Source organism: Aplidium turbinatum, chromosome 6 (assembly GCF_918807975.1).
Source record: "Aplidium turbinatum chromosome 6, kaAplTurb1.1, whole genome shotgun sequence".
NCBI lineage: Eukaryota > Metazoa > Chordata > Ascidiacea > Aplousobranchia > Polyclinidae > Aplidium > Aplidium turbinatum.
Window position 1 is genome coordinate 4,414,325 of NC_137477.1, and position 25,952 is coordinate 4,440,276.

At 36.7% G+C, this 25,952-nt stretch overlaps 3 protein-coding genes across 3 annotated transcripts; 1 reads left to right on the plus strand and 2 right to left on the minus strand.

Moving 5' to 3' along the window:
- Nucleotides 1-2,597: 2,597 nt before the first annotated feature.
- LOC145772758 (deoxyribonuclease TATDN1-like) lies at nt 2,598-3,503 on the minus strand. The gene has a single exon (XM_082584637.1). The coding sequence runs from the start codon at nt 3,501-3,503 to the stop codon at nt 2,598-2,600; it is 906 nt and encodes a 301-aa protein (XP_082440763.1).
- Nucleotides 3,504-14,451: 10,948 nt separating this feature from the next.
- LOC145772688 (uncharacterized) lies at nt 14,452-16,059 on the minus strand. Its single transcript, XM_082584560.1, has one exon. The coding sequence runs from the start codon at nt 15,764-15,766 to the stop codon at nt 14,780-14,782; it is 987 nt and encodes a 328-aa protein (XP_082440686.1). The 5' UTR covers nt 15,767-16,059; the 3' UTR covers nt 14,452-14,779.
- A 659-nt stretch (nt 16,060-16,718) lies between these two features.
- LOC145772690 (uncharacterized) lies at nt 16,719-18,326 on the plus strand. The gene has a single exon (XM_082584562.1). It carries the CDS (start codon nt 17,012-17,014, stop codon nt 17,996-17,998), a length of 987 nt encoding a protein of 328 aa, XP_082440688.1. The 5' UTR covers nt 16,719-17,011; the 3' UTR covers nt 17,999-18,326.
- The last annotated feature ends 7,626 nt before the right edge of the window (nt 18,327-25,952 follow it).

Consider the following 25,952-nt stretch of genomic DNA (forward strand, 5'->3'; position numbering starts at 1 on the left):
AGCACTAGAAAATTAGAAATGAAGTAAAAACTAACCATGGTAAAAGTTGTAAAAAATTGTAGCTTACATTAAACAAACGAAAAACACGATCCAATGCAAAGCGAGTCCTAAGAAAGGTGTTAAAAACAAGTTTTATCAAGTGTCTCCAGTCTTCACACTATTAATGACTTGCTTCTGACGTCATAGTGAGAACATTATGCTCTAACTTTATTATCTGTTGCTTTTATCTCAGCATCTGTCATATTATCGTCGCTGTCTTTGACCTTTCTGTTTTGAATGCATCTGGTCAAATTTCCTATCAACCTTTCAGTTGCCATTTGATTGTCTTTGAAGACATCCAGTCGCCTGGTGAACCAACTGAAAGGCAAGGGGAGCACTGACTGGTAATGTCAAAGAATGCAGACAGTGGACGATTGGTTGAAAGTAGTTTTTCTGTATTAACCGATGCTGTCGCAATGTTTTTAACAGCTTCTGGAGTCATCACTTTACTTTTCGAAAAGCAAATAAATAACATAATTTGTGTGAAGAATATTCTTCTAAGGCTCAACTGTGCCCTAGCTATTCACTTTCCTTTAGGACAGTGGTTCCCAACCTTTTTGTTGTCACGGACCCCTTTAGACAAATTATTGATTCTGCGGACCCCTACCTAAATTTTGCCTGAAACTCAATTAACATACTATTGACTATTGTAATAATTATGCTACTCAACTACTGTACTGTGTCACATTGCATTGCGGCTATGACTCCTGCGGCAAATATCAGGTTAAACAGTTGCTCAAATAAGAAAATGAATGAATTGTTCAAGAAATGTCAGCAGTATTTGAAAATAAGGTGACCCAAAGTGGCATGCCGAAACTTTTTCAATGTAAGCAAATTTAATGAGAGAAATGAAAGTAAAAAGATCGTTTTTCGTTTTTTTTTCTCCGAAATTCATCAAGGTAATCACGGACCCCCAAATACTTTCTCACGGACCCCCAAGGGGTCCGCGGACACCAGGTTGAGAACCACTGCTTTAGGAATTGATAACTGTGATCTTTTAACTATAATGCTTGACTGCTGGTTGCTCATCGAACAAACTTTGAATAGCCGACTTTCAAAGTCATTGTTGTTGCACTTTTATAACCTAAAATTGTGGCATGTGTAAAGAATTTTTTTTTTAAACGTTTGAAAATGAATGTTATTTTTACATCAGTTTATTCCTCATAAAATTGTGATTGCAGCAATATGTTGCATACCCTATTTAATCCAAAAAATACGTATTTAACTAAAATATCCAGATTTCACTAGTCGCGAGCCCCCCCAAAATTTCGGGATGAGCGTGGGACCCCTAAACTTTAATATTTTTTTGAAAATTTTTTTCTACCTCACATTTGGGCCATTTCCCACCTCCCATTTATATTTCCAAAGTTAAAATCAAAATTTTTTAAAAAAATGCAACACCCTAATGGGGGTGTTGTATTAATGAACTGATACGTTTTAACTCGGTATTCGAAAAGCTCAAGGACTTGCTCTTGTCCGAAAAAAAGGCGTCCACAATTGCTGTTCCTTCTGCACCGACGTTTCACGGGATGGCGCAAACACTCCAAAAAATACATCCTCGGAGTCATGACTGGTGTTGGTGTCACTCTTCTCGGTATCAACCTGGCTGGATGTCTCCCGCAACAGTCGAATTACATCTGTCTTGACTTTTTCTCGCAGTGCGTCAGCATCATCCGTGGAAACGTAGTGCAGAAATTGTAGCCACGACGTCTTGAAGAAGGGATGAAGATATGATGCCATAACGCATTTCATGTTGTTGAAGTACTTGTTGAATCGTTGTTTCACCCCTTCAGGATTTTCACTTTCAACTCCTCACAGGTCACAAGATCACTGATCTCGGTCAACTTCTTCTCGCAAATTGTGATGGTTGGAAGCAAGACTCCGTAATATGTCTTGGACTCGCCCTGAAGAATGTCTAAAGCCTGGCAGATAGGCTTCATCACACGGAGATATTCGCCGATGAAGTTGACGTCAGCTAGAACAGACCGAAACTTTGCAACCAAGCCGATTATATAGCTGCTTGACCACGCCAGTATTGCAAAAAAAACAAGCATTTTTTTCAATTTAAATTAAAAAGTAGCGGTAGCGGGAGTGCGACTGAAAAAAAGTAGCGCCTCTCCCGCTACCGCTACTTTGGAAAAAAAATAGCGCCGCTACTGCAGCCGCTACTCCAGCTGAAAAGTAGCGCCGTTACCGCTACTTTTACCAAAAAAGTAGCGCCGCTACAAAAGTAGCGCGCTACTGCCCACCTCTGCATTTAACACAGTATAGGCTATCAAAACTACACACATTTTCATGCCCACAAACAAGTCAACAAAATTTTTATCTTATAGAGCAAACTTTTACATGCCATAATGTTGCAACTTTAAAGGCTACAAGTTGAGGTTTTAGTAGGCAGTTTTGGCTGAAGTGGTGAAGATAAATCTGTCCTTGAATTGAGTTCCTAGCGGGAAAAAAATCGGAGTTAGAACATTAACACCTGATTTTAATGCTTTGATTGCGGAGCAAGACATTTATTCATTGAGCTAGTGTTAAAAAAAATCCAAGCATTTTAATCGCTAGCTTGAAGGAAAAAACATTTTCTTAGTGTTTTCATATATGGTAGAAGAAAGTGAATTTATATCCTCATCACGAGCACCAGCAATGACTTCAAGAACCTGGACAATATGACATGGCTCATTTCTCCCTTTCACGCAGCAACCAGAGTCCCATCTTTTCTTAGTTGGAAAAGTAGTTTTGATTAAGTTATGGCCAAAATGTGATGGTTTCACTTCACACCAAGGGCAATCGGTTTCAATCATAATCTTGTCTGAAGGAATGGATTTCATCACTTCAATATTCTCTTTAGTTTTCAATGAGCAGCCATTAATTCCAATGAAAAGATCTAAAGACAAAATTTCTTTTGCTTCTGCCGCAGTACCAGTGAAAGAGTGTACAACCCCACCTTTTATTCTATGGCGATATTTTTTCATTAAATTAAAGAAATCTTCATGCGAGTTCCGACAATGGAGAAACATTGGTAGTTGAGTGGCTATAGCCAAGTCAAATTGTTTTTCAAAATACTTCAATTGCGTTGGTTTTTCACAAAAATGTAGCCGATCATAATCTAAGCCACATTCACCAATAGCAACTACTTTATTGTCAGCAGTGACAAGATCACTTAAATTTTTAAAGTACTCTTCAGGATTCTCAAGAAATCCATTACATCTTGTAGGGTGGCACCCGACGGTGCAGTATAAACAACTGGTTTTACAACACAAATTAATTGCTTGTTTTGAATCTTCCACAGAACCACCAGTTACAATCATTTTTGTAACGCCAACTTCATTTGCTCTTTTCAAAACGTCATCAAAGTCGTCTGCATGTTTTTGCTTTCCATGATATAGTCCACGAAAAACTGAATCAGTAAGATTTGCTCCAATATCAATAAATTTCATTTTCAAGAGTTTATCAATTTTTAACATATATAAGCTGCGATTTATTGTTACCTTTCAACAAATAAAACCTGTAAATAGATCAACTTTGATATGGTTAAAACACTTTTGCTAATTTAACTACAAAAGTAACCAAGCATATCAAGTAATAAAATGCTGGTCTTAACTTATCAATATTTTTCACTTTGTAAATTTCAGCAGTCAAAAAGCTCATTCACCATTTCAAAACAGTGGCATCAACTAATAAGCAGATTACAAACCAGCTCAACTATACCACAAATGGGATAAAATGAATCAGTCAATAAGTTAACAAGGCTACCAAATACGTATAACATAGTGATATCAAGCACTAGCAGATTCAGAGCCTATTGTCCCTTATATGAAAACTACAACCTTCAAATTCGACGTCGCCAATTACCGAGGTGAATGTTTAAATCAATCAACAAGATTGTACATTATGCCAACAAAAAGTGACGACGCAAATTTCTAGCACATGTTGAATTGTTGATTAAAGAGTTAAAGATGCCTGCCAGTATAATTTGCCAATAATTGTTCAATTTTGGAGCAAAAATGTGTGCCCAGTTGTGTGAGCGCTTGCATGAAGTAAAACTCGAGATGTGGTCAATCAAAACAATTGGAAAGCACACCTTGAAAGAAAGATTACAACCAGTGAATTTTAGGCCAATAAAGTGTGCATCCCCATGACGTTCAGTTGCAGCAACAAGATAAGTAAAGATCTTCGTAATGTAAGGGGATAGAAAAGTTGTCACTGGAAAACTCTACCAGATGTTAATGGTCTTGATTACAGATATAAATGTTGTGACATTACCATCCTCAACATTTGCTTAGTTTAACTTTTAATCCAAAAATGACGCACCACTCACTGCTAAATAATGCTGATTAAATATTATCTTTGGTGTTGTGTATGAGACTCATGACCATGGCGACTAATCGGATACATAGATTGCTAAGCTTATGAATTTGTTTATTTTTTCTTAATAATTTTCATGTGTGTGATCAGTAGCTTGTATCAACACTGTCTATTAACGCAATCATTAGACTACTAAAGCAATAATACTTTGTCATTGTATTGGTCGGTACAGGGATGGGGCGGTAGGCTATAATGCCTTAGATTTGAAATTGACTGTGATCATCAACCAATGGTTTATATTTGCCAGAAACAGGAACAGCACATGTTTAAAATATGCACGCCGTCAGTACATACATGATCATGGAAGATTATATAAGATAGCATACGCAAAAATCAAAAACTTAATCACTTAAAACGGCTTTATTGGCTTTTAGCAGTGAATAGCATTCCCAAATTGCAGTTATCTTGTTTTGTAAGCCTTGTGTACCTTGCTTACAAACACCATTTAGAATGTACTGTACAAAACATCACTAAATTTGAAAATGAAAACACAGTTTGAATGGTGGCAAATAATCAATTTGAAATTAGAACTTACACAATTGCAGAGGTCATTTCACCTGCTACCGTATGATTTTACGTTGGTAATGATTTTGCCTTAAAGCCGTGCTAAAGCTTATTTTGAAGGCTGCCACTAAGGCCTAGGCTACCTTGATTTCCGACATTGGTAATCGCCATTCTTTAGAATCATATGTAAGTCATCTGAAACAATCTGTTTCGCATTTCTAAATGTTGACAATTACAAAAGTATGTACGGTACAGTTGACCACAGTGTCATCAATCAATCAATCATTTTATTTTTCGTCATTAACGCGTCCGGGACAAAAAAGATACTAACTACAAAAATCGATATAAACCTACCAGCACGTTAACAAACAGGAAAAGGTGGCAAAACCTTGAAAGGTTTAAAACGTGCCTGAATGAAAAATTATGTAGGCTAGTAGGCTATATGTCAGTAGTTAGCACGGCCACAAAACCCAAAAAACAAATAGCAAAAAATAAAAAAAAAACAGAGAGAAGCACACATGTAGTAACTAATGACAGCCTAATGAAAAGTGTTGTGGATTGAATTTGCCAGTTCCAATATTGATGTGGATGAGCAGTCATAATATTAATAATAGGATGGAGAAAGAAAACCGGACATAAAAGAAACCCATCCTCAGGCAAAAGCCCGTTTCAATGTGGCCTAGGAGAGCAGGTGTTGAGCTCTTTCTATGGTAAGACTGCACATCACACAGTAGCCTAAGACAATTGAGGTTTGATATCCAGTTTAAGTTATTGTTTCTTGTCCTGGTGGGTGATAAAATGGATGAGATGATGATGATGCCATGATGGTGTTCATGATGAAGCTCTCATCCCCTTTTGCGACGTGTCGTGTTGATTATGGAGTATTTCGTTTGCTGTTAATATCTACAAACATAAAAGTACAGCACAAGCAATCGATATTATTGTTAGGTAAGCCTAATCTTTTGTAAATAATTTTGGATTTCCACTGAAATCTTCACAATAACGCAAGAAAGCCTTTCTACGTTGTCTTTCTATTCAATCTATTGCGTGTCCGTTTTGCTTAAATGTTGTTTTAGTTTGTGAATAAAAAGTGACTTTGTATCAGTCTTTGTGATTGAAGAAGGAAATTCGTTCCATGTTTTCGCACCTGTGAATTCTATTGAATGTTGAGTAAGCGTTTTTGAGAAGTATGAAATGTTTAGAGAATCATTATCATGGTTTCTTGTAGACAGGCTGTGAACCTCTTTGACATATTTAAAAAGGTTGGTGAAGCAATCTGGTAGTAAATTGTTGTAAAATTTAAACACGAAAACACCAACTTCCAGTTTGAACAATTGCTCAATTGATATCGGGATCTTGCTACAACTATCATTGTTGGGACGGAAAATACGATAAAATTTGTGACAGATTTTTTGAAGTTTTTGTATAAGTCCTTCGTTGCCATATTTCCAAGTCGTAATGCAATACCTCAGGTTACTTTCAATTAAAGAATAGTATAAGCAGATCAAATTTGACAAATTAAGGCAGGGTCTAATCAGAAAGCAGTTTTCTATTGTTTGATCAATAAAAAAATTATTACAAATTCCAATGGTGACTACACCAGCGGCATCTTCTAGTTCAAACAAAATTTTCTCAGGCTTTTTCCTAAAATTCTAGGCCACACCACAACCCTTCATTCAAAGACGTCCTGTCCTAAACATTAACAGCCAGGCTAAATTTCCTTTTTCCTCACAGGTTACCCGGTAACGCCTAGAACATCACATAACTAAGGCAAAAGAGAATATTGAATTGAGTCCTGTCTTTGTCATGAGTTACCAAGAGGGGTGGGGGGGGCTTGTATACCTGGGACTGGTATATAAGTCCCCCCCACCCCCCTTGGTAACTCATGACAAAGACAGGACTCAATTCAATTTTCTCTTTCGCCTTAGTTGTGTGATGTTCTAGGTTTTCCAGGTTACCTCTGGTGGACATGTTGCCAGATGGAAATTTAATTTCTTTCCAAACAGTTTCCACAAACTGCAAAAATGTGATATAAAAAAAAGAATTAAAAAGCACTGTTTGGCAACTAAAGTAGCTTACTTCTTTTTGTCTACACATTAATCATTGTAGCCTACCGAAAAATTTTGGACGGGTTATTGTGCCAAATCATTTTTATGATCTGGAGTTTGCATGTCTGTTTGTTTGTCTATGACTTGTTTCAACGTCATGTGCCGAATTGGAATATTTTTTTTTATTTTTGTTTAACACATAAAAGTAAAACACACGGTAAACCAAATTTTTCATATCACTGTGACATGTCACTACACCCCAGTTAGCGGGCCTGTCATTTTTTGCATTGATTCAACGTTCGTAGACGTTGGATCGGTGTGATGGTGTCGAGTTTAGCTAGCTGGGATCTTATAATTATCGCTTTATCGTCGTAACTTTATATCAAAGCACGCAAAACATAACTTCCCTGAGTATAATTGGATTTCCGCAAGATAATGATGTTGTTTTTGCTTGTTTGTTTTACTTGTTTTTGTCATTGTTTTGTGCAGGGATATCTAGAGAAGGGGATATGAAGGCTCGCAGCGATTGCCTTATTCTCATGACACTACCAGGGCGGTAGTTTGTAATGCTTTAAACATGTGGTTCTTTTTAAAATCGTAGAAAGTTTTGTAGTGCAGCTGGTACAATGAGCCCACAGAAGACAGTTAGCAAATGTTACGTAGAGCATATTTAAAGAATATGCTACTTGTTTACAAAGACAGTTGAAAAGTTATCAGTAAGCTGTTTTTTTTTAACAAAGCCTTTGCAGTAAGCTAGATGTAAAGTAAGTATATGGGTAGTTGAATTAACAAGCAACCATGAGCATGCTCTGAATATCCAGGCCTGATGCTAATAGTGCAATGCAAGTTATCATAACAAGATTTATTAAACTACTATCGGTGCCAATTGTCATTTTACGATAAACACAGATTATTTACGATAAACAAAAGCCCTTCTATTGTCAGACATAATAAAAGCCTTCGTATCCCCTTCTTTAGATATCCCTGGGTTTGTGTCGGAAAGTTGTAACTATTTTATGAGTGGTGCAAGGCCTGGTGCGTTGCGCTTGAAATGGCTTTGCCGTGGTAGCATTTCTTTGTGGGGTTTTCTTTGCCTGCCTTGCTCTTGTTTGCTATGAGCTGAACGCATCAAGGTGTGTTCTCCTCACGACCATCAGCACTCTTGAATGATAACGCACCATGGCCGATGTTCATAGCAAGTGTCTATTTATACAAATCTTGAAAATATCAGCTAAAGCTATATAGGCTACGGGGTAATAAGTTGTGGTTTTTTTTATGTTTTTCTTATTTTTTGTTTGTATCATTTTGTTTTTTAATTTCCTTTCTACCCTAAATTTTTCTAAAGGTGTTGCGACCGTGCCAAATTTGTTTTCAACTTCATAACTTACTGTAGCCTACTTCGGTCACAATAGGTCACAAGCACGTTTTTACGTTCGCGTTTTGGCGCTTCCATCTTTTTCTCGACCTTTGCTATGTAGACGTGTAGGCTATTGTTTTTGCTTTGATGGTCAGAAATAAAAACAACTGAACTAAACTGCTGAACATCACCTTTTGTTCCAGATGAGAGTGGTCCAAACCCTGGCACGCGGGCCGCATGCGGCCAGCGAACACTTCCTGCATGCCAGATTTTCCAGTGCAGAATCTATAGGTGCTATAGGTCTACCTACGTACGTTTTACATAAACCCATTGAATTAACCACAACCCAAAATGAGTCGCACATCGTCAAAGTGCAAGTCAATAAGTAATCGTTATCAGGATAAGTCAAGTCAATTTATTTTGTTTCAATAACGCCACATATAAACAAACAAGCAGCTAGAGTAAAAGAAAAGTAAAAACGATACATTGTAATTAAGTTAGGCCTACAGCTGTTAGATTAAGGCACAATCAGGATGGTAGCGAAAAACAATAACCGGTCATCTAATCACCCACAACCCCATAACAATAAATCTAACTACGGTAGGCTACACATTCATGCACACATGTGTGCAGAGACAGGCACACTCAGTGGCGTAGCCAAGGGGGTGGGGTTGGGGCAGGGATATCTAAAGAAGGGGATACGAAGGCTTTTAATACGTCTGACAATAGAAGGGCTTTTGTTTATGGTAAATAATCTCTGTTTTTCGTAAAATAACAATTGGCACCGACAGTAGTTTAATAAATCTTGTTATAATAATCTACATTGCGCTATTAGCATCAGGCCTGGATGCTCACTGCATGCTCATGGTTACTTGTTAATTCAGCTACCCGTACAGTTGCTTTACATCTAGCCTACTGCAAAGGCTTTGTTAAGAAAAACAGCTTACTGGTAACTTTTCAACTGTCTTTCCAAACAAGTACCGGTATTCTTTAAATATGCTCTGTTAAACGTTTACTAACTGTCTTTTGTAGCTTACTGTACCAGCTGCACTACAAAATTTTCTTCAATTTTGAAAAGAAGGATGTTTCACGCGCTACAAACTACCGCCCTGGTAGTGTCATAAGAATAAGGCAATCGCTGTGAGCCTTCACATCCCCTTCTTTAGATATCCCTGGGTTGGGGTTACAACTCCCCCCTTTGGCACGCGTGTGACGTCATGATATTGAGAATGATGCTTTCAGTCTAAAAAAAATTGCTTAATTTTAAAAAAAATTGCATTAAAAAAGCAAGTTTTGCCAATACCAAACATCTCAGCCAGAAATTAGCAACAAGAAAACACAGAGACTTAGCTTTATTTCCGAAAAAAGCCGAAGAAAACATGATCTTATCCCTTTGCTATTCCTCCAGACACCACCATTTTACAGGAATATTCGTAACTACATTTTTGTTGAAAATGCTCTCAGAATGCACCAAATTTAAAGTAATTTTTCAAAATTTTCTAGGGGAGGCCTCCCAGACCCCCCGCCGTTGGGTCGTCAAAACCCCACCCTTTCAAAATTCCTGGCTACGCTACTGGGCACACAACATTAATAACTAAAATGGGTTTAGCCACTGACATTAAAATAACTGCTCGGTGTGAATCTTCATTCCCAGATTGAGAAAACCGAAGATAAAGATTCAAACCAGCAACCAAGTTTAAGCCAACGACCAATCTGTGATCATGTGCGAGAATACAGCGTTGGCCAAAGTTTTACCGGTACCGGTACCTACTAAAATATAGGCCTAATAAAAAGAAAAGCGTATAGGCCACAATCACAATGCAACAATATAGAAAATAGACATAAATACGATGATTTCGTACTGCTGTAGATGAGAAAAATTAAAAACAACGATAATATAAGTTAGGAAAACGTGGCCGTGCTTAACTATAGTTTAAACTTATTTATCGATGCATATACCGCAAAATTAGATCTTTTCGTGCACGTCTTAAGGTTTTGTCACTTTTTCCTTTTGTTGGTTTTGTTACTGCATTTCTTTTTCACAATATAATTTCTTTTGCATTCTGACAAAAAAAAAATTGAATTAAAAAAGTAGTCCTAACCGTCTGTCTAATCTTTAACTGTTGAAATAAAATTTGTAGCCTACTTTTGCTTCTCTGAAATATTTGTTCTGAAATAATCAAGCCATCGATAAGATACCAAAACATAACTTTTTCACTAAACTTTTCACCAAAATCTTCTTTTGACGTCACCAATGATCGATGCGTAGTTAGTGTGAAAAATAATCAAAAAAAGTAGCCTACGCTGTAGCGTATTTTACACTAAAATTGGCAAATGCAAGTTTACTACGTTTATATTAAAAGAACTTGAATTTGTCAATTTAGTTTCGATCTGTCCACTTTTTTATCAATAAGTTAACCTGTATCAGTCGACTAGACTAGACTGTAGATTGATCAATTAGACTTTAAAGAACATGAACATCATAATAGGCTACTTCATATAGGCTAATAGTAATAGGCCTACTCATTGTGATAGGCTATGAAATAGCCTAGGTTATGTGAAAAATGTACGCTAATGAAAGAAATGACAGGAATGAAAGAAATAAACAAACTAATAAAAAAAATTGAGACAAGCAGCAAAGGAGGTTGACTGTTAACATGGTCGCCGCTGGGACCGAACAGTCCTCATCCTCATCGTTGTATAGTGGTTAATTGGTAGGTTACTACTTGCAGAGGATGCGACCACACTTCTGACTGACAGAACTTAGTTAAACTGCAGCAAACGAATTTTTAATTAGTTACTCAGCAGCTATAATTTAACACTTTCCTTTGCAGTGTTTTGTTGTGATAAATGAAAACAGTTGTTAGCCTAGGCCAAAGCTTACTTGAAAAACTGTAGGCTATAGTATGAAACTATTGGAAATAGGCTAGTATTTAAAACGAAAAAAGCAAATAAAAAGGAGAAAAAAAAACATAAATAAACGATTAAAATAACAAGGACTAAAAAAAAACTGTTTTTAACCATCCCTAAAAACATCACTCCGCACACACGAAATGGAGTGTTTTTTTTGTTTTGTTTTGCCAAAGTTGGTCTCAAATCAGGGTAGAAAAAATCCGTTTTTAGCCTGATATACGTCATCAAGCTTAACAAAGTAGCCAAGGAAACAAGCTGGGAAAAAATGTTTAATTAATTAAACATGAACTGTGGATATGCCAGCTTGCAAGATCACATACGTTTAATACTTAAATTTGTTGTAGCCTACAAGTAGAATGTCGAGGTTTTCTTTTCAAGAAACAAGCTCGCTTGAACAAAATTGCTTTGAATTACCTTCACTTGTGTAATGACGTTTTGTTGGCCCTACCCCAATTAATTACAAAATATTGAAGATGTGATTGAAATAATGAAAAGTATATATTAACCGTAATGTTGATAGTAGAACATAATAGCTTATTTTATTTTATAAGTAGCCTAATGCCACATAACTTATTCAATTTTGTGCAAAGGTCAGAGATATGGGCGTTCCACTTCAATTTAAAGTCCAATGTTACTCCAAGATATTTTACTTGATAAGTTTTGTTAATGTTTTGGCCGTTTAAGATGAGAAAGAAAGATTTATCAACATCAATATTTCTACACATGATCATAAAATTAATTTTAGTGCAATTGATCGAAAGTTTATTGGTTCTTCATCCATACAACAATCTTTTTGATTTCTTCATTCATTTTATTTTCACAACAATTTCTTTTTACGGTTTGTGAGTTGTGACGACACACACTTTGCTCTTTCTTGTCAGCACTTGTCAGCACAGCACACTTGAATTCACCACATAAAATTTTCTCTGCGAAGAATGAACAAATACAATATTTGACGTCATTATGTCTACGTCATCACTGACCATTAGCCTACATATGATTAAAGAATTAACAAGAAAGAAAGTTTAATTTCTCGTGTCCGAAACCATAGGGATGGTATAGGTTTGAAGTGTTCGAAACCAACACTTTTTCCCTTGCAGCTCATGCTTCTTTTTCTTTCTTGTTAATTCTACGTCATGTGTAGCCTAATCAGTGGCGTAGCCAAGGGGGGTTTTTGGGGGTTTCAACTCCCCTCCCCCTTCGGAGAGCTGGTATTTCTCAATATCGTGACGCGTGTGGCGTCACGATATTGAGAATGATGCTTTCAGTCTCTTTATGTCTCTAAAACAAATTTTGCCTAATTTTAAAAGAAACTGCATTAAAAGAGCGATTTTTGCCAATACCAAACATTCAAATATCTCAGCCAGGAACTAGCAACATAAAAACATAGAGACTTAGCTTTATTTCCGAAAAATGCCGAAGAAAACATGATCTTATCCTTTTGCTATGCCACCGGACAGCACTATTTTACAGGAATATTCATACCCATAAAATACTCTCAGAATGCACCAAATTCAAAGGAATTTTTCAAAATTTTCTGGGAGAGGCCCCCCAGACCACGCCGCTGGAAGCCCGACGGCCGTCAACCCCCTTCCCCCCTTCAAAATTCCTGGCTACGCTACTCAGACTGAGCCTAATGGTTTACCAGACCAGTACCGTTGACAAGGGGCACTTTTAGACCCGAGCCCGGGACAAAATTGGGGGCCGTAATCTTTCCAAAAGGCCTGGAAACGAAAGGACCCCACCACATTTTCTTTGTAGTGTCTTGATTTGTGCCCCGAGGGTCTTACTGGTACTGGGCCCAAATTATCCTCTCAACGCTCTGACCAAAACTGTGCATAGGCCAGTGCTTCCCAAATGGTGGGTCGCGACCCATTGGTGAGTTGCGAAGCTATTTCAGGTGGGTCGCGAAGCATTTCTAAATGTTACTGAATGTTAAAATTTTCTAAAAAAATACAGACGCTCCTATGGATCTCACAAGCTGCAGTTTGGTCTTGAACAGTAGGCTACATCGCCATGGCTAATCTTCACTTCATTTGTTGACTTCATGAATTGTGCACCCTGTTTTCTATCAGATCGGGAAATTATTGCGTTATCTTTACGTAACAATTATGCGACAATGTAACAAAACGTAATAATTAAATGTGTTGTGTCGCATTAATCATTTCAGTACGTACGCCAGTAGTAAAGATGTCATATCTCATTGTGGGTCGCACAATAAAACTTGCATTTAAAGTGGGTCGCGCAATGAAGCTTGCATCAAAAGTGGGTCGCGAACTGAAAAAGGTTGGGAAGCACAGACATAGGCGATCATTGAAATGACCATGAAACTCCTTTAAAAGTAAAGAATACGTCATAAACGTACCCTTAAAACAACTTACTATTTGAACTCGCCTGCAGGTGCAAGATGATAGTGTTTTGATTTTGGATAAATCTTTCTTTTAGCCTGCGCTTGACAATAGACAAAAACTACATCAGAAACTTTAACTTACTTTTGCCAGCTTGTTTGAACTTTTGACTTGAGGAATAAATTAATTGGCCATTGTACTTTTTAATACAGAAGATTAATCAGCAATCGATCGCAAGTTACATTTGTTTAATTTAAAAACAAAGAACTGTCATTTCACATTAAGTTTCTTCGGCAAGACAACGTCTGCTTTTTGGTCCAGCAACCACTTGCTTTTGTAAACAAATTTGTTTCGTCTTTAGATAATAATTAGAGTGTTTGAAGACATTGTTATGTTTTTGTAGCAATCTTGCAATGGACCTGTTTTGTTTTTGCAGTGAAAGAAATATGAAAAGAGTGGCTCGGTCATTTAACTCTATCCAATCTAATGCAATCAACCATTGAAGAGTTGCTATTTTAACAATAATAATAATGTTGTGGTTTTATTTATTGTCGCTCTACAACTGCTGAGGATTTTTAGCGACAGGCTCATGTATAATTTTGTATCAAATCAGATTTGCGATGTCATCACATCACCACCTGACCGATCCTCACTGAGTTATGCAAAAAAGAATACAATCGGTATTGTTTTTAAAGTCTTCTGTTTGACATCTACCAGCACCAGAGCCGAAGGCAAAACGACTCGGCCACTGAGTTGGTCGAGATTTTAACAATAAAAATACAATAAAAGTAATTTGCGTTCTTCTGGTGACTATTTACTAGGTTACCTCCTGATGTTAAAGATGATAACTAGCTTTTGTATTTCCGACGTTTCGTCAGTCAGCACGACTGACTTTATCAAGGTGGCTAAAACAGGTTAACACAACCTGTTCAGCAACGATGGCACAACACAAAAACGTACTGATAAAATGAATAAAGTAAGCAGCAAGAATCAGAATTAAAACACGCAACAAGATACCTAGAGGTTAAACTGAATGCAGTGAATGCCTAAAACCAGTAGGCTGCTTTCCAACAGCGTAAATTTATCTATCTATTGGGCCACCGTCAAGAAACATTGAAAAGTCATCAGACAAGACAGAAACCAAGGGAATTGGCAATAACAATGATAGAGAAGACGCACTGAGAATGGAAAAGGTGAAGTTAAAGTTAAAGTAATTTTTTGTACACAGAGGGAAAATTCTGACCATCTTTCTGGTTGAGAGCATGTTGTGCTTTCTGGTTTATGTACCACTTTTCTGTAAATAATCTTTTTGTGTAATCCTTTTCAGTTTTAAGAATGGTAGCGTTGGTCCAAGTAATTTTATGGTCTGAATTTATAGAATGTTTGCAAAGAGCGGAATGCTCCGGACGTTGAAATTTAATAGCTCTTTGGTGCTCGTTGATTCTAGATTTAAGGTCACGTTTTGTCTGTCCAATGTAGATTAAATCACAGTCATGACACGGAACTTGGTAGATCAATCCAGAAACTTCACCTTCTTTCATGGGGTCTTTAGCCGAGGGAAGGTATTTACCTATTGTCAGATAGGGTTTCATCGCAACTTTGATTCCTATGCCATAAAGGATACGCTGAATTTTGTCGGTTACCCCCCTTATGTAAGGAAGACAAGTAAAAGATTTATAAGGAGGAAGCGAAGGTTTCGGTTTGGGTCGCTGTATGCAAGCAAGTTTTCGTGGAAATCCGTTGAGCATTAAAGTATTGTGAATGTTTTTCTTGTGGTGTGAACGTTCAGAATCATCCGTTATGTGAGTGTCCAGTCTGTTGTACAATGTTTTGGCCACTGTGAGTTTTTGATGCTTGGGGTGATGTGAGTTGAACTGCAGGTATCTGTCTGTATGTGTTGGTTTTTTGTGTATGGTAGTGGTTAGTTTTTTGTTGTTGCTATGGCGAACCACTTTAACATCCAAAAATGAAATTTTGCCGTTGACCTCATGTTCTATGGTAAATTGAATGGATGATGAAATGCTGTTAAGGTGCTTGTGAAAATCATTAACTGCAGTTTTTTTGATGATGCAAAACGTGTCGTCAACATATCTAACCCATAATTGTGGAGGAGTGTGAAAGGTGCTGATGGCTTTGCGTTCAACAAATTCCATGAAGATGTTAGCAACAACTGGAGAGATGCAGGAGCCCATCGGCGTACCATAAATTTGGCGATACAACACATCTTTATAACAAAAAACAGTAGATTGAAAACACACTTTTAAAGCTTGAATCACGTCATCTGCACATAATTTTGTACGACTTTCAAGTGAATCGTCTGCCGATAACAGGTTAGATATTAGGTCCAAGGCTTCTGTCAGAGGGACAGAAGTGAAGAGGCTTACAACATCAAACGAAACGAGACAGTCTTCCTGGCTAACGTCAATATCTTTAATTATTTTGACAAACTCCGTGGAATTTTTTATGCAATATTGATGATCGAAGAGTGGAGATAAGATATCAATTAAAAATTTTGATAATTCATAGGTAGGTGAGCCAATAAAGGAGACAATAGGGCGAAGAGGAATGTTAGGTTTGTGAATCTTAGGTAAACCATAAATTCTGGGAGTAACGCCTTTATCACATTTAAGACTGCGATAGGTAAGCATGGTGATTTTTCGTTCAGTGGCTAATCGCCAAACTAATTTCGTAACTGACTTGGCTATGTTCACAACAGGATTAGGTTTCACAGGTAAAATTTTGTAAGTGTTACAGTCATTTAATAGAGTCATTAATTTAAAGTCATAATTCTTACTGTCCATGACGACTGTTGTATTTCCCTTGTCGTCATGGACAGTAAGAATTATGACTTTAAATTAATGACTCTATTAAATGACTGTAACACTTACAAAATTTTACCTGTGAAACCTAATCCTGTTGTGAACATAGCCAAGTCAGTTACGAAATTAGTTTGGCGATTAGCCACTGAACGAAAAATCACCATGCTTACCTATCGCAGTCTTAAATGTGATAAAGGCGTTACTCCCAGAATTTATGGTTTACCTAAGATTCACAAACCTAACATTCCTCTTCGCCCTATTGTCTCCTTTATTGGCTCACCTACCTATGAATTATCAAAATTTTTAATTGATATCTTATCTCCACTCTTCGATCATCAATATTGCATAAAAAATTCCACGGAGTTTGTCAAAATAATTAAAGATATTGACGTTAGCCAGGAAGACTGTCTCGTTTCGTTTGATGTTGTAAGCCTCTTCACTTCTGTCCCTCTGACAGAAGCCTTGGACCTAATATCTAACCTGTTATCGGCAGACGATTCACTTGAAAGTCGTACAAAATTATGTGCAGATGACGTGATTCAAGCTTTAAAAGTGTGTTTTCAATCTACTGTTTTTTGTTATAAAGATGTGTTGTATCGCCAAATTTATGGTACGCCGATGGGCTCCTGCATCTCTCCAGTTGTTGCTAACATCTTCATGGAATTTGTTGAACGCAAAGCCATCAGCACCTTTCACACTCCTCCACAATTATGGGTTAGATATGTTGACGACACGTTTTGCATCATCAAAAAAACTGCAGTTAATGATTTTCACAAGCACCTTAACAGCATTTCATCATCCATTCAATTTACCATAGAACATGAGGTCAACGGCAAAATTTCATTTTTGGATGTTAAAGTGGTTCGCCATAGCAACAACAAAAAACTAACCACTACCATACACAAAAAACCAACACATACAGACAGATACCTGCAGTTCAACTCACATCACCCCAAGCATCAAAAACTCACAGTGGCCAAAACATTGTACAACAGACTGGACACTCACATAACGGATGATTCTGAACGTTCACACCACAAGAAAAACATTCACAATACTTTAATGCTCAACGGATTTCCACGAAAACTTGCTTGCATACAGCGACCCAAACCGAAACCTTCGCTTCCTCCTTATAAATCTTTTACTTGTCTTCCTTACATAAGGGGGGTAACCGACAAAATTCAGCGTATCCTTTATGGCATAGGAATCAAAGTTGCGATGAAACCCTATCTGACAATAGGTAAATACCTTCCCTCGGCTAAAGACCCCATGAAAGAAGGTGAAGTTTCTGGATTGATCTACCAAGTTCCGTGTCATGACTGTGATTTAATCTACATTGGACAGACAAAACGTGACCTTAAATCTAGAATCAACGAGCACCAAAGAGCTATTAAATTTCAACGTCCGGAGCATTCCGCTCTTTGCAAACATTCTATAAATTCAGACCATAAAATTACTTGGACCAACGCTACCATTCTTAAAACTGAAAAGGATTACACAAAAAGATTATTTACAGAAAAGTGGTACATAAACCAGAAAGCACAACATGCTCTCAACCAGAAAGATGGTCAGAATTTTCCCTCTGTGTACAAAAAATTACTTTAACTTTAACTTCACCTTTTCCATTCTCAGTGCGTCTTCTCTATCATTGTTATTGCCAATTCCCTTGGTTTCTGTCTTGTCTGATGACTTTTCAATGTTTCTTGACGGTGGCCCAATAGATAGATAAATTTACGCTGTTGGAAAGCAGCCTACTGGTTTTAGGCATTCACTGCATTCAGTTTAACCTCTAGGTATCTTGTTGCGTGTTTTAATTCTGATTCTTGCTGCTTACTTTATTCATTTTATCAGTACGTTTTTGTGTTGTGCCATCGTTGCTGAACAGGTTGTGTTAACCTGTTTTAGCCACCTTGATAAAGTCAGTCGTGCTGACTGACGAAACGTCGGAAATACAAAAGCTAGTTATCATCTTTAACATCAGGAGGTAACCTAGTAAATAGTCACCAGAAGAACGCAAATTACTTTTATTATAAAATGCCTGGTGAACAGTCTCTCTCTGTTTTTAATAAAAATACAGGTATGATCCTGCAACACACACTGCTGAAATCACCATATTCGGTCGCAGAAACGCTTGAGCGCTCCTTCAAAAGCGCGCGCTTTTTAATTCTGTCTCAATTCCAATTATGACGCAATCGCATTCCATTTGTCGAATTCTTGCCACAAGTTGCACACAGATTTCTTTTCTCGAGTGTTCTTGTGGAGTGAAGGCTGAACGGAAATTTAGCCATCTGATACGAAGCAAGAAGACCGCACAACGGTGTCAAGAGCTCCGCCATGTGAGTTCAGTAAAATTTGCTTCACTTTGATTATTGAACAATTCATACGGTTACTCGTCGGATTGTTTGCATTTTTTGATTTGCTTTCTATCAACCCTAGTCTTGTAGTTGGCCGAATTTGTCGAGGTCATTTTTTTTAACTTTTTTTATGATGTATTGGTGGTGGCTACTATGTAGGGTAGGTAACCCTAGACTTTTCAGCAACATAGACAATGATGCCACAGACCAAAGATCACCTAAACTGATGGAGATAAACAAATGTTAGCTGGGAAAGTTAGCAAAAATGGTTAGAACAAACCACCAATTATAGGCTACCTCTATTATACAGCAACAACATCTAGTTAAGAAAATGTTGCTAAGTTTTTGTCTCCCTAATGAACATTGACCTTGATGTCGGTGAACGTTCTGTATTTAATGGCAGTTTTTACACTTCACGAAACCATTGTAACATGCTCACTTCACTTACAAATGTGTTTTAATACTGCCACAGAGCATTTATTCTACTGGCTTGTTTTCAATTGACTAGAAGAATAGTCTGAGAAAAGTTGCTGCCTGTGATATCACTTTCTTGGAGGCTATGTAAGAAAATATGTAGTTTGCAATTATGTAATAAAAGTTAGACGATAGTATTTTTGGTATTGTGCAATGTGCATACCTTGTTTGTATTTTAAAAATGATGTTCAAAGTAAATTTTCTTAAAGCTTTTATTTTGACTTGGTTGGAAGGGAGGAGCTTCTATAATTTATCTTCGTTTAGAATAGATGAACTGCTCAACTCCAATGAAACACATGAATACGTTTTTGCCGAAGTGTGTAGCTTGTCAGGGTCAGCATTGGTTGGATGTGTTCATTGCCCGCAGGTTAGCAAATGGTTGTATGTTAGTTAAAATGAAATTGTTTTTATAGTTTCTTTGATGCACTGGTCATTAACCTAGCGTTTACTGACCTGCTGGAATTTTGTGAAAAACTATAGGGGATTCAGAAACAGGCTGATCACACTAGACTTTGTATTAAATTATAAATTGATATTACATCAATTAGACAAGACATAAAGTGTACTATAAGCTAATAGTTGAATATACTCTACAAACTTCTTGAATGTTTATCTTCATTGGGGTAAGATACATTAATTTAGGAAACATTTCTTCATCCTTTTCATTGTTAGCATGTTATCAAAATTCATGTTTGTTAAAGTTCTTGCATGAAAAGTTAGTTTGGAGTTATTTCTTCATTGTTGCCATAGTAAGCTGACATTATTATTATTATTATTGTAACTGTCTCCGCCGCCAGTGTAGCCAAATCGTTTGGCATCCGCTGGCTTCGATCAGTCTTTCAACAAGGTTGATAGGATCTCCATTCTGTTGTCCTTTGCGATGTTTTGCAATCGATGGAGATGTGGTGTGCTGAGCAGGGATCCCAGGCCAGCTTTTCTGATGTCAGATCTCAGCAGTTGTAATAAATTGGTAGGCTACGGTGACGTCCGGTTCGGCCTTGGTACTTTTTGCTGCCAATTATTGCAAATTCAAGGGCTTTCTGGGGAGGTGAGTCCTGGTGAAGTCTCAGAATGTGTCCAAACATGTTCCATCTCATGGTGGAGATCTTGCAAGACAATGGTTCACTGTTGCATATTTTGTAGAGATTTTTGTTCGAGATAAGACTTTGAAAGCTGACATTAGGTTTGGACAACTTAAGCTTATTTTAACATATGTTTTACGGCAAATGTTTATATGTGCACATTACAGTATCTCACAATCATTGCTTAGGAAACTTAGGCAATTAATAATCTACAAATCGGATACTTAAAGAGGTTTGGGGTTGCGAATTTGTCAACCACTGGTTTGGGGCTTCAGATTTATCAAAGCCTATCATAGATTATATCAATGCTTATATTTTTAATTAGCCTACATCAAAGATTATTTTTATCAAAGATTACGTAATCTAGTATTCAATGCAATGTATCTTCTGTTATCTGTGCTTTGCTTTCCGAAGGTCCACGATGGTGTGGGATCAAAAAAGCGTTCAAACAATTGATCGGTACCCTCAATCAGTCTTTATGTTTAAATATGGAAGCGAACATTAACAATTGAAAAGAAAGGTAATATTTTGTTATCTGCTTGTAGGCCTATGTCAATCTGCCTTTATAGTGATTCATGTTAAATTAATGTAAAACATTTTTTGATTTAGAACTGCCGTATTTTTGAACATGGAAAGTAGTGGATTTTGTAAAATAGTAGATTAGGGTGTTTGATTGAGTTGAACACTTATTGAAAGCATGCGGCTGTGACTTGCTAGACATTAGGGTTCCTTTAAGCGTAACTAGATGATTAGGCTATTACACCTTTTAAAAAAAATGTTACCAGTGATTGTTTTAATTCACTTAACATGTGTAGGCCTATATGATTTCTATCTAAGTTAATTTTGCAAAATGAATTCTCAATTTTTGCTCAAATGTTGCATATTATAATAAAGCTGAGGTGAATAGTAAATTTTCACCAGACTGTTTCGTACAGTCGTGAAGATTATCACAGCTTTTACATGTGCCACAGACAAGAAGCAAAAAATCCTGGAAATTAAACGCAAACCTATTTCTGAACCAAGCTGACACTGTGTGCAGTAAAGACTATGGAGAATCAAGTTCAACAATTCAACAAAGAAGAATTTAAGCTGAATGGGTTGTGAGATGTTCAAGGCCAAAATGGTCTTCAGGTACCTTCTCTCATTTCAGACGTATGAATCAATTTTTACTTTTGTGGAGCTGGTTTTTTTCTGAACTCGTGAATGTCAAGAGTAACAAAATTAACAGTTGCAAGTAACTTGCAATATCCATTCTCTGAAATAAAACTTCTAATTGAAGATCATGCTTCTAATAAGCAGAGTCAATTAAGTGCGATTGCATCTGTTTGCATAAAACTTACAAGCAATATTTTCACGTCTGCTGAAGTTGTAAACGACACGATTTTATAAACTTTTGAATCTATTTCCGCTTGGTAATAAGAGACCGTGTGGCCACACATACGTAATATATGCACTTTTTTTTATATGACGTATGCAAGCAGTTTGAGCAGTCAAGTAGCTTACAACTTGTGTTGTAACAATGACTGTAAAAACAACTTTTGTGTTGCTATCTACAGTATATGTTTACACCTGCACTTATAATTGCTTTTGTGACCTTATACTTATTGAGCACTTAAGGACAGCTGTCTTGCTTTGGTGCTGAAAAGTCTTTCTATCCAAATAATGTCAACAGCAAAGAATTGCAGTATATTAAATGATAATTTTGAGAGACCAGTTAGCAGACGAAATACCAGGGCTGTGGAGTAGGGCGAAAATTATACGACTCCGACTCCTCAATTTAAAACTGACCGACTTCAGACACGCCAAAAACTATCCGACTCCCCAGCCTTGCAAAATACTGTACAAGTATCTCACAAATATCGTTTTAAGAAAGTAGCACTGATATTCAGTGCTGTGTAGGCGCTCTTATTGTTCGGTCACACACCCTGTGTTTGTATTTTTTTTTGTAGCAGTCCAGGAGATGCCGCAGTATTTTGAAACATTTGATTATTTGTTTAACCTTGCAATCAACTGCTACGTAGCCAACAAAAACAAAGGTTTATGTGTAAACCATAAGCAAGTAAAACCTAGCAACAATACGATGATTGACGTGATTAGTTACAGGAGTAGGAGCTTTATGCTTGTCTACAATTCCTCCTACATCCTGTCACAACCATAACTTGCAATCGTGTTTGTTTTGATTTATTGCGTCTGAAGTTGGGATAAAAACCTGAGTTTTTGTACACACTTGCAAACGTCAAAACGGTTAAAATCAAATTCAAAGTAGCCTACACATCTCGTAAAGGGTCCTGGCATCATCTCTCGCTTGTTTTACCTATACTCAATTTTAACAGAAGGTTTAAAAGTGAAACATCTGCAGACAAACCACGTCACAGAGAGCAAAGAAACAACGCAAATTCAACGTCATCACAATTACAAATCAAGAGGGAAATTGACCCGTTGGAACAATAATATACAGAAATAAACTAAAAATTGCAAACGTTTTCCGCTATGGGCTACAACATTAAAACCTTTGCCCAAGCATCTTAACAAGTGACATACTTTAAATGAAATTAGAAATGTGCTAAAACAAACTAAACATGGCAAAAGGAAAAGGCACGTGACATGACGATTTAATTAAATACGCCATGCTTATTGTAGAACTTCACAATGTAGATATTCTTTTATTATCGCACTTGATTAAACTTAAATGTCTCCGTTGTTTGCTATGTGTATTAGGTGTATGTTGAAGTTGGTTTTGTCGATTTGTTGATTTAATTGGGCTAATCTTTTCTGCCTTTGGCACACTTTCTTTCAATTTTTCCTTTGAGAGAGAGAGAGAGTCTAATTTTCCTTTTCACAGCACGTGTCCTAAAAATTAAAGTTGATTTTCTTTGATATTTTTAGTAGACTTGATTTAAAAAGCAAACAATTGCAATGTAGATATTAACAAGCTGTTTTAGCTGAAACTGCGAGTTCGCTGTGGTAATAGCGAATTGCACTTGCATTCGGAACAGTTCCCTAGTCATGTGCTATGAGTTATTGTAGAATTTTGGCGCAAATTCTACGTTAGAGAATGTCTTTGGTAAGCTAATACTTGGTACGAAATACGGTACAGTTATAAAAATTAACACTTACTTCTTCCAAGTTTATTTTCCCCGCTGGTAGACAAGACAAGTCAGATCATAATATTTTATTTAGCGTTGGTTGTACTGTACTTTGAATGGAAGTCCATCGTACAAATCAAAAGTAGATTTTATATAAATTTTCAATAACAAACTCAAATTAAACGCATACCCAGAGAGAAAATTAGATGTTTTTTTACATAGACAGATTTAACATTAATTATATTTTCGTTTGTAGACGTTCAATCAATGCAAAAAGCTATTGATTTGCTGTCTGGGGAGGTTGTATGCCACAATAGCCTACCAACTGAGCCTCACTAGAATGCGTATGTAAACGATGCTTTAAAGTTAGGCCGTGTGTAATTGTGCATCTGTATGAGTTCATGCATTTTTTACTTCTAGCATAATAATATTATTTACGAATGTTTCGTTGTAGTAATTCCAGACACGCCTGTCGCCTATTAATATCAACCCAGTTTATTTCAGTAAAGCTCCACATTTATTTCAATGTACAAATAGCAGAAAATATGTATTACTTATTGGTGTGGAAGCTACACTCTGGAGGCATCCAAAAAAGCATGCGGTTATCAAAGTCAAGGCACCCCCACATGGGATATTTTACTGTGTACAAAAAATAGTTAAATTAATTGTAGCTACCAGAAAAACAAAACTAGTTATCAGCAATAATTTAAAATGTGACACTTAAATGGATCAGTTAATAGCGGCCTATATCAGTTCAGAATGTTAACACCAGCCATATGTCAGCTTAATTTGATCCCAGACAGCAAAATCTATTTTTACATTGATTGAGTAAACATGATGGATTTTGCTGCTTGGGATGTGAGCTATTACAATGCTACAATTATTTGAAAAGGACAAGTTGTTTCAAACAACTCGAACACATATTTAACACACTGTTCATGTTTGGTGTTCGATTATTTTTTTTACTTTGGATGTAAAGTCATTTACATTTCACCAATCTCCATCATAAGCATCGAGATTATGCATCAGCTTTGGTTTGTCATGTAGGCGCTGTTCTTAATTACAAATAAATTGCTTTTTGTGTTTCTCTAAAACGAATTATTGTGAAGTTAGAGCAAAACAACGTTAAGTGGTTGGATGTGGGTTCGATACCTTATTAAGTTAATTAGTGATACAAATAAAGGTTTATTGTTTGTAACTGATAACTGATTTCTCGACTCTTTGCGGAAGCTTGTCAGAATGTTTTAAAGTGGACTTAAATGTTTAACTTGATTTGTTTTTCGTGAAAGCAGTTTGATCATAGTACTGTTTCCAATTTGTGGGTTTGATCACTGATCAATGATAGGTGTACTTATGACGAATGCCAAGCACATTTATTTGAGAGGAATCGGTGTGTTTCTTTTTGCCGCAAACAATTGTATTACTACTCAGGTATCATTTGGTTTTAATCAGATTTTGATTAGCAACGTCACAAACATAATACGACTGTTCACTGGGCGTTTAATTATGTAATATTTTCCGTTCCTTTATAGTGACTGCAAACTATGCCGTTGAACGTGCAATCGTTCATGCATTGTAAATCTTATTTTGCGTTCTAAGACAAATCGCGAGCGGTACAACGTAGAGGCAATTAAGGAAAATCACTAAACATGAAACAAACGTAATTTAGTACAAATTTAAAAAGAAAGATGCCCCTCCAGCGAGATAATTGCTTGTTAAGCTTTGGGTTGTGGTGCTTTATTTGGAGTACTTCGTGAATTATAGTTTCGAACTCTGATTGACAGGTTCGAATTATTTTGAATCAATCCACTGTAAATTTAATAAAACATATTCTGCAGTCATAAATGTGGTCTTTAATTGCACTGTTTGTTGATGTCTGCTAAATTCAGGTGTTCCGTTGCTCTTGTAACCAAGTGTCTTGTGGACATACCTTTTATTACCTATGTATGCCATGTTCGTGTCACACGAACAAGTGAATATATAGACTATGGTTGGAACGCAGTGACTGGGGAACGGAGATTTCAGCCAATATCTACTTATTTTAAAAGTTTTCTACAGAGGAACAATGTCGATATTCATTTTGCGTTCAAAGAATTTAGATAGTTTTTTAGCGTACACGAGTGATTCCTTACCTAGGAAAGGTATGGATATAGAGTTATGGAAATCCATGACGTCAGTATTCGGTGAAGATGCTGAGTTAAAACGTTGTAAAACCTTATCAAAAAACTGCCCGGAATATCCATTAGCACATAGCATAGATTTAATTTTGGCAATTTCCTTCATGTAGTGGTATTTGTCTGAGCAGAGAACGCTGAACGAGCACAAGTAAACAAACCTAAAACAAAGGCTTATCTGGACCAAAGAGTGAAACCAAAGGTTTATGATCAGTTACTAAGATAAAATTTCTACCGTAGAGGTATGGGTAGAATTTCTTAAAAGCAAAGATGATGGACAAAGCCTCTTTTGAATTTGGCTTTAGTTTTTTTAAGATTTTGTTAAATTTTTTTAACACATTGGCTATTGACCTCTCGCTTCCGTCCGGGGAGCGGTGAAACAAACACGT

Excerpts from the sequence above, each read along its gene's own strand:
- LOC145772758 (XM_082584637.1), bottom strand. The coding sequence starts at position 3,503 with ATGTTAAAAATTGATAAACTCTTGAAAATGAAATTTATTGATATTGGA.
- LOC145772688 (XM_082584560.1), bottom strand. The coding sequence starts at position 15,766 with ATGGGCTCCTGCATCTCTCCAGTTGTTGCTAACATCTTCATGGAATTT.
- LOC145772690 (XM_082584562.1), top strand. The coding sequence starts at position 17,012 with ATGGGCTCCTGCATCTCTCCAGTTGTTGCTAACATCTTCATGGAATTT.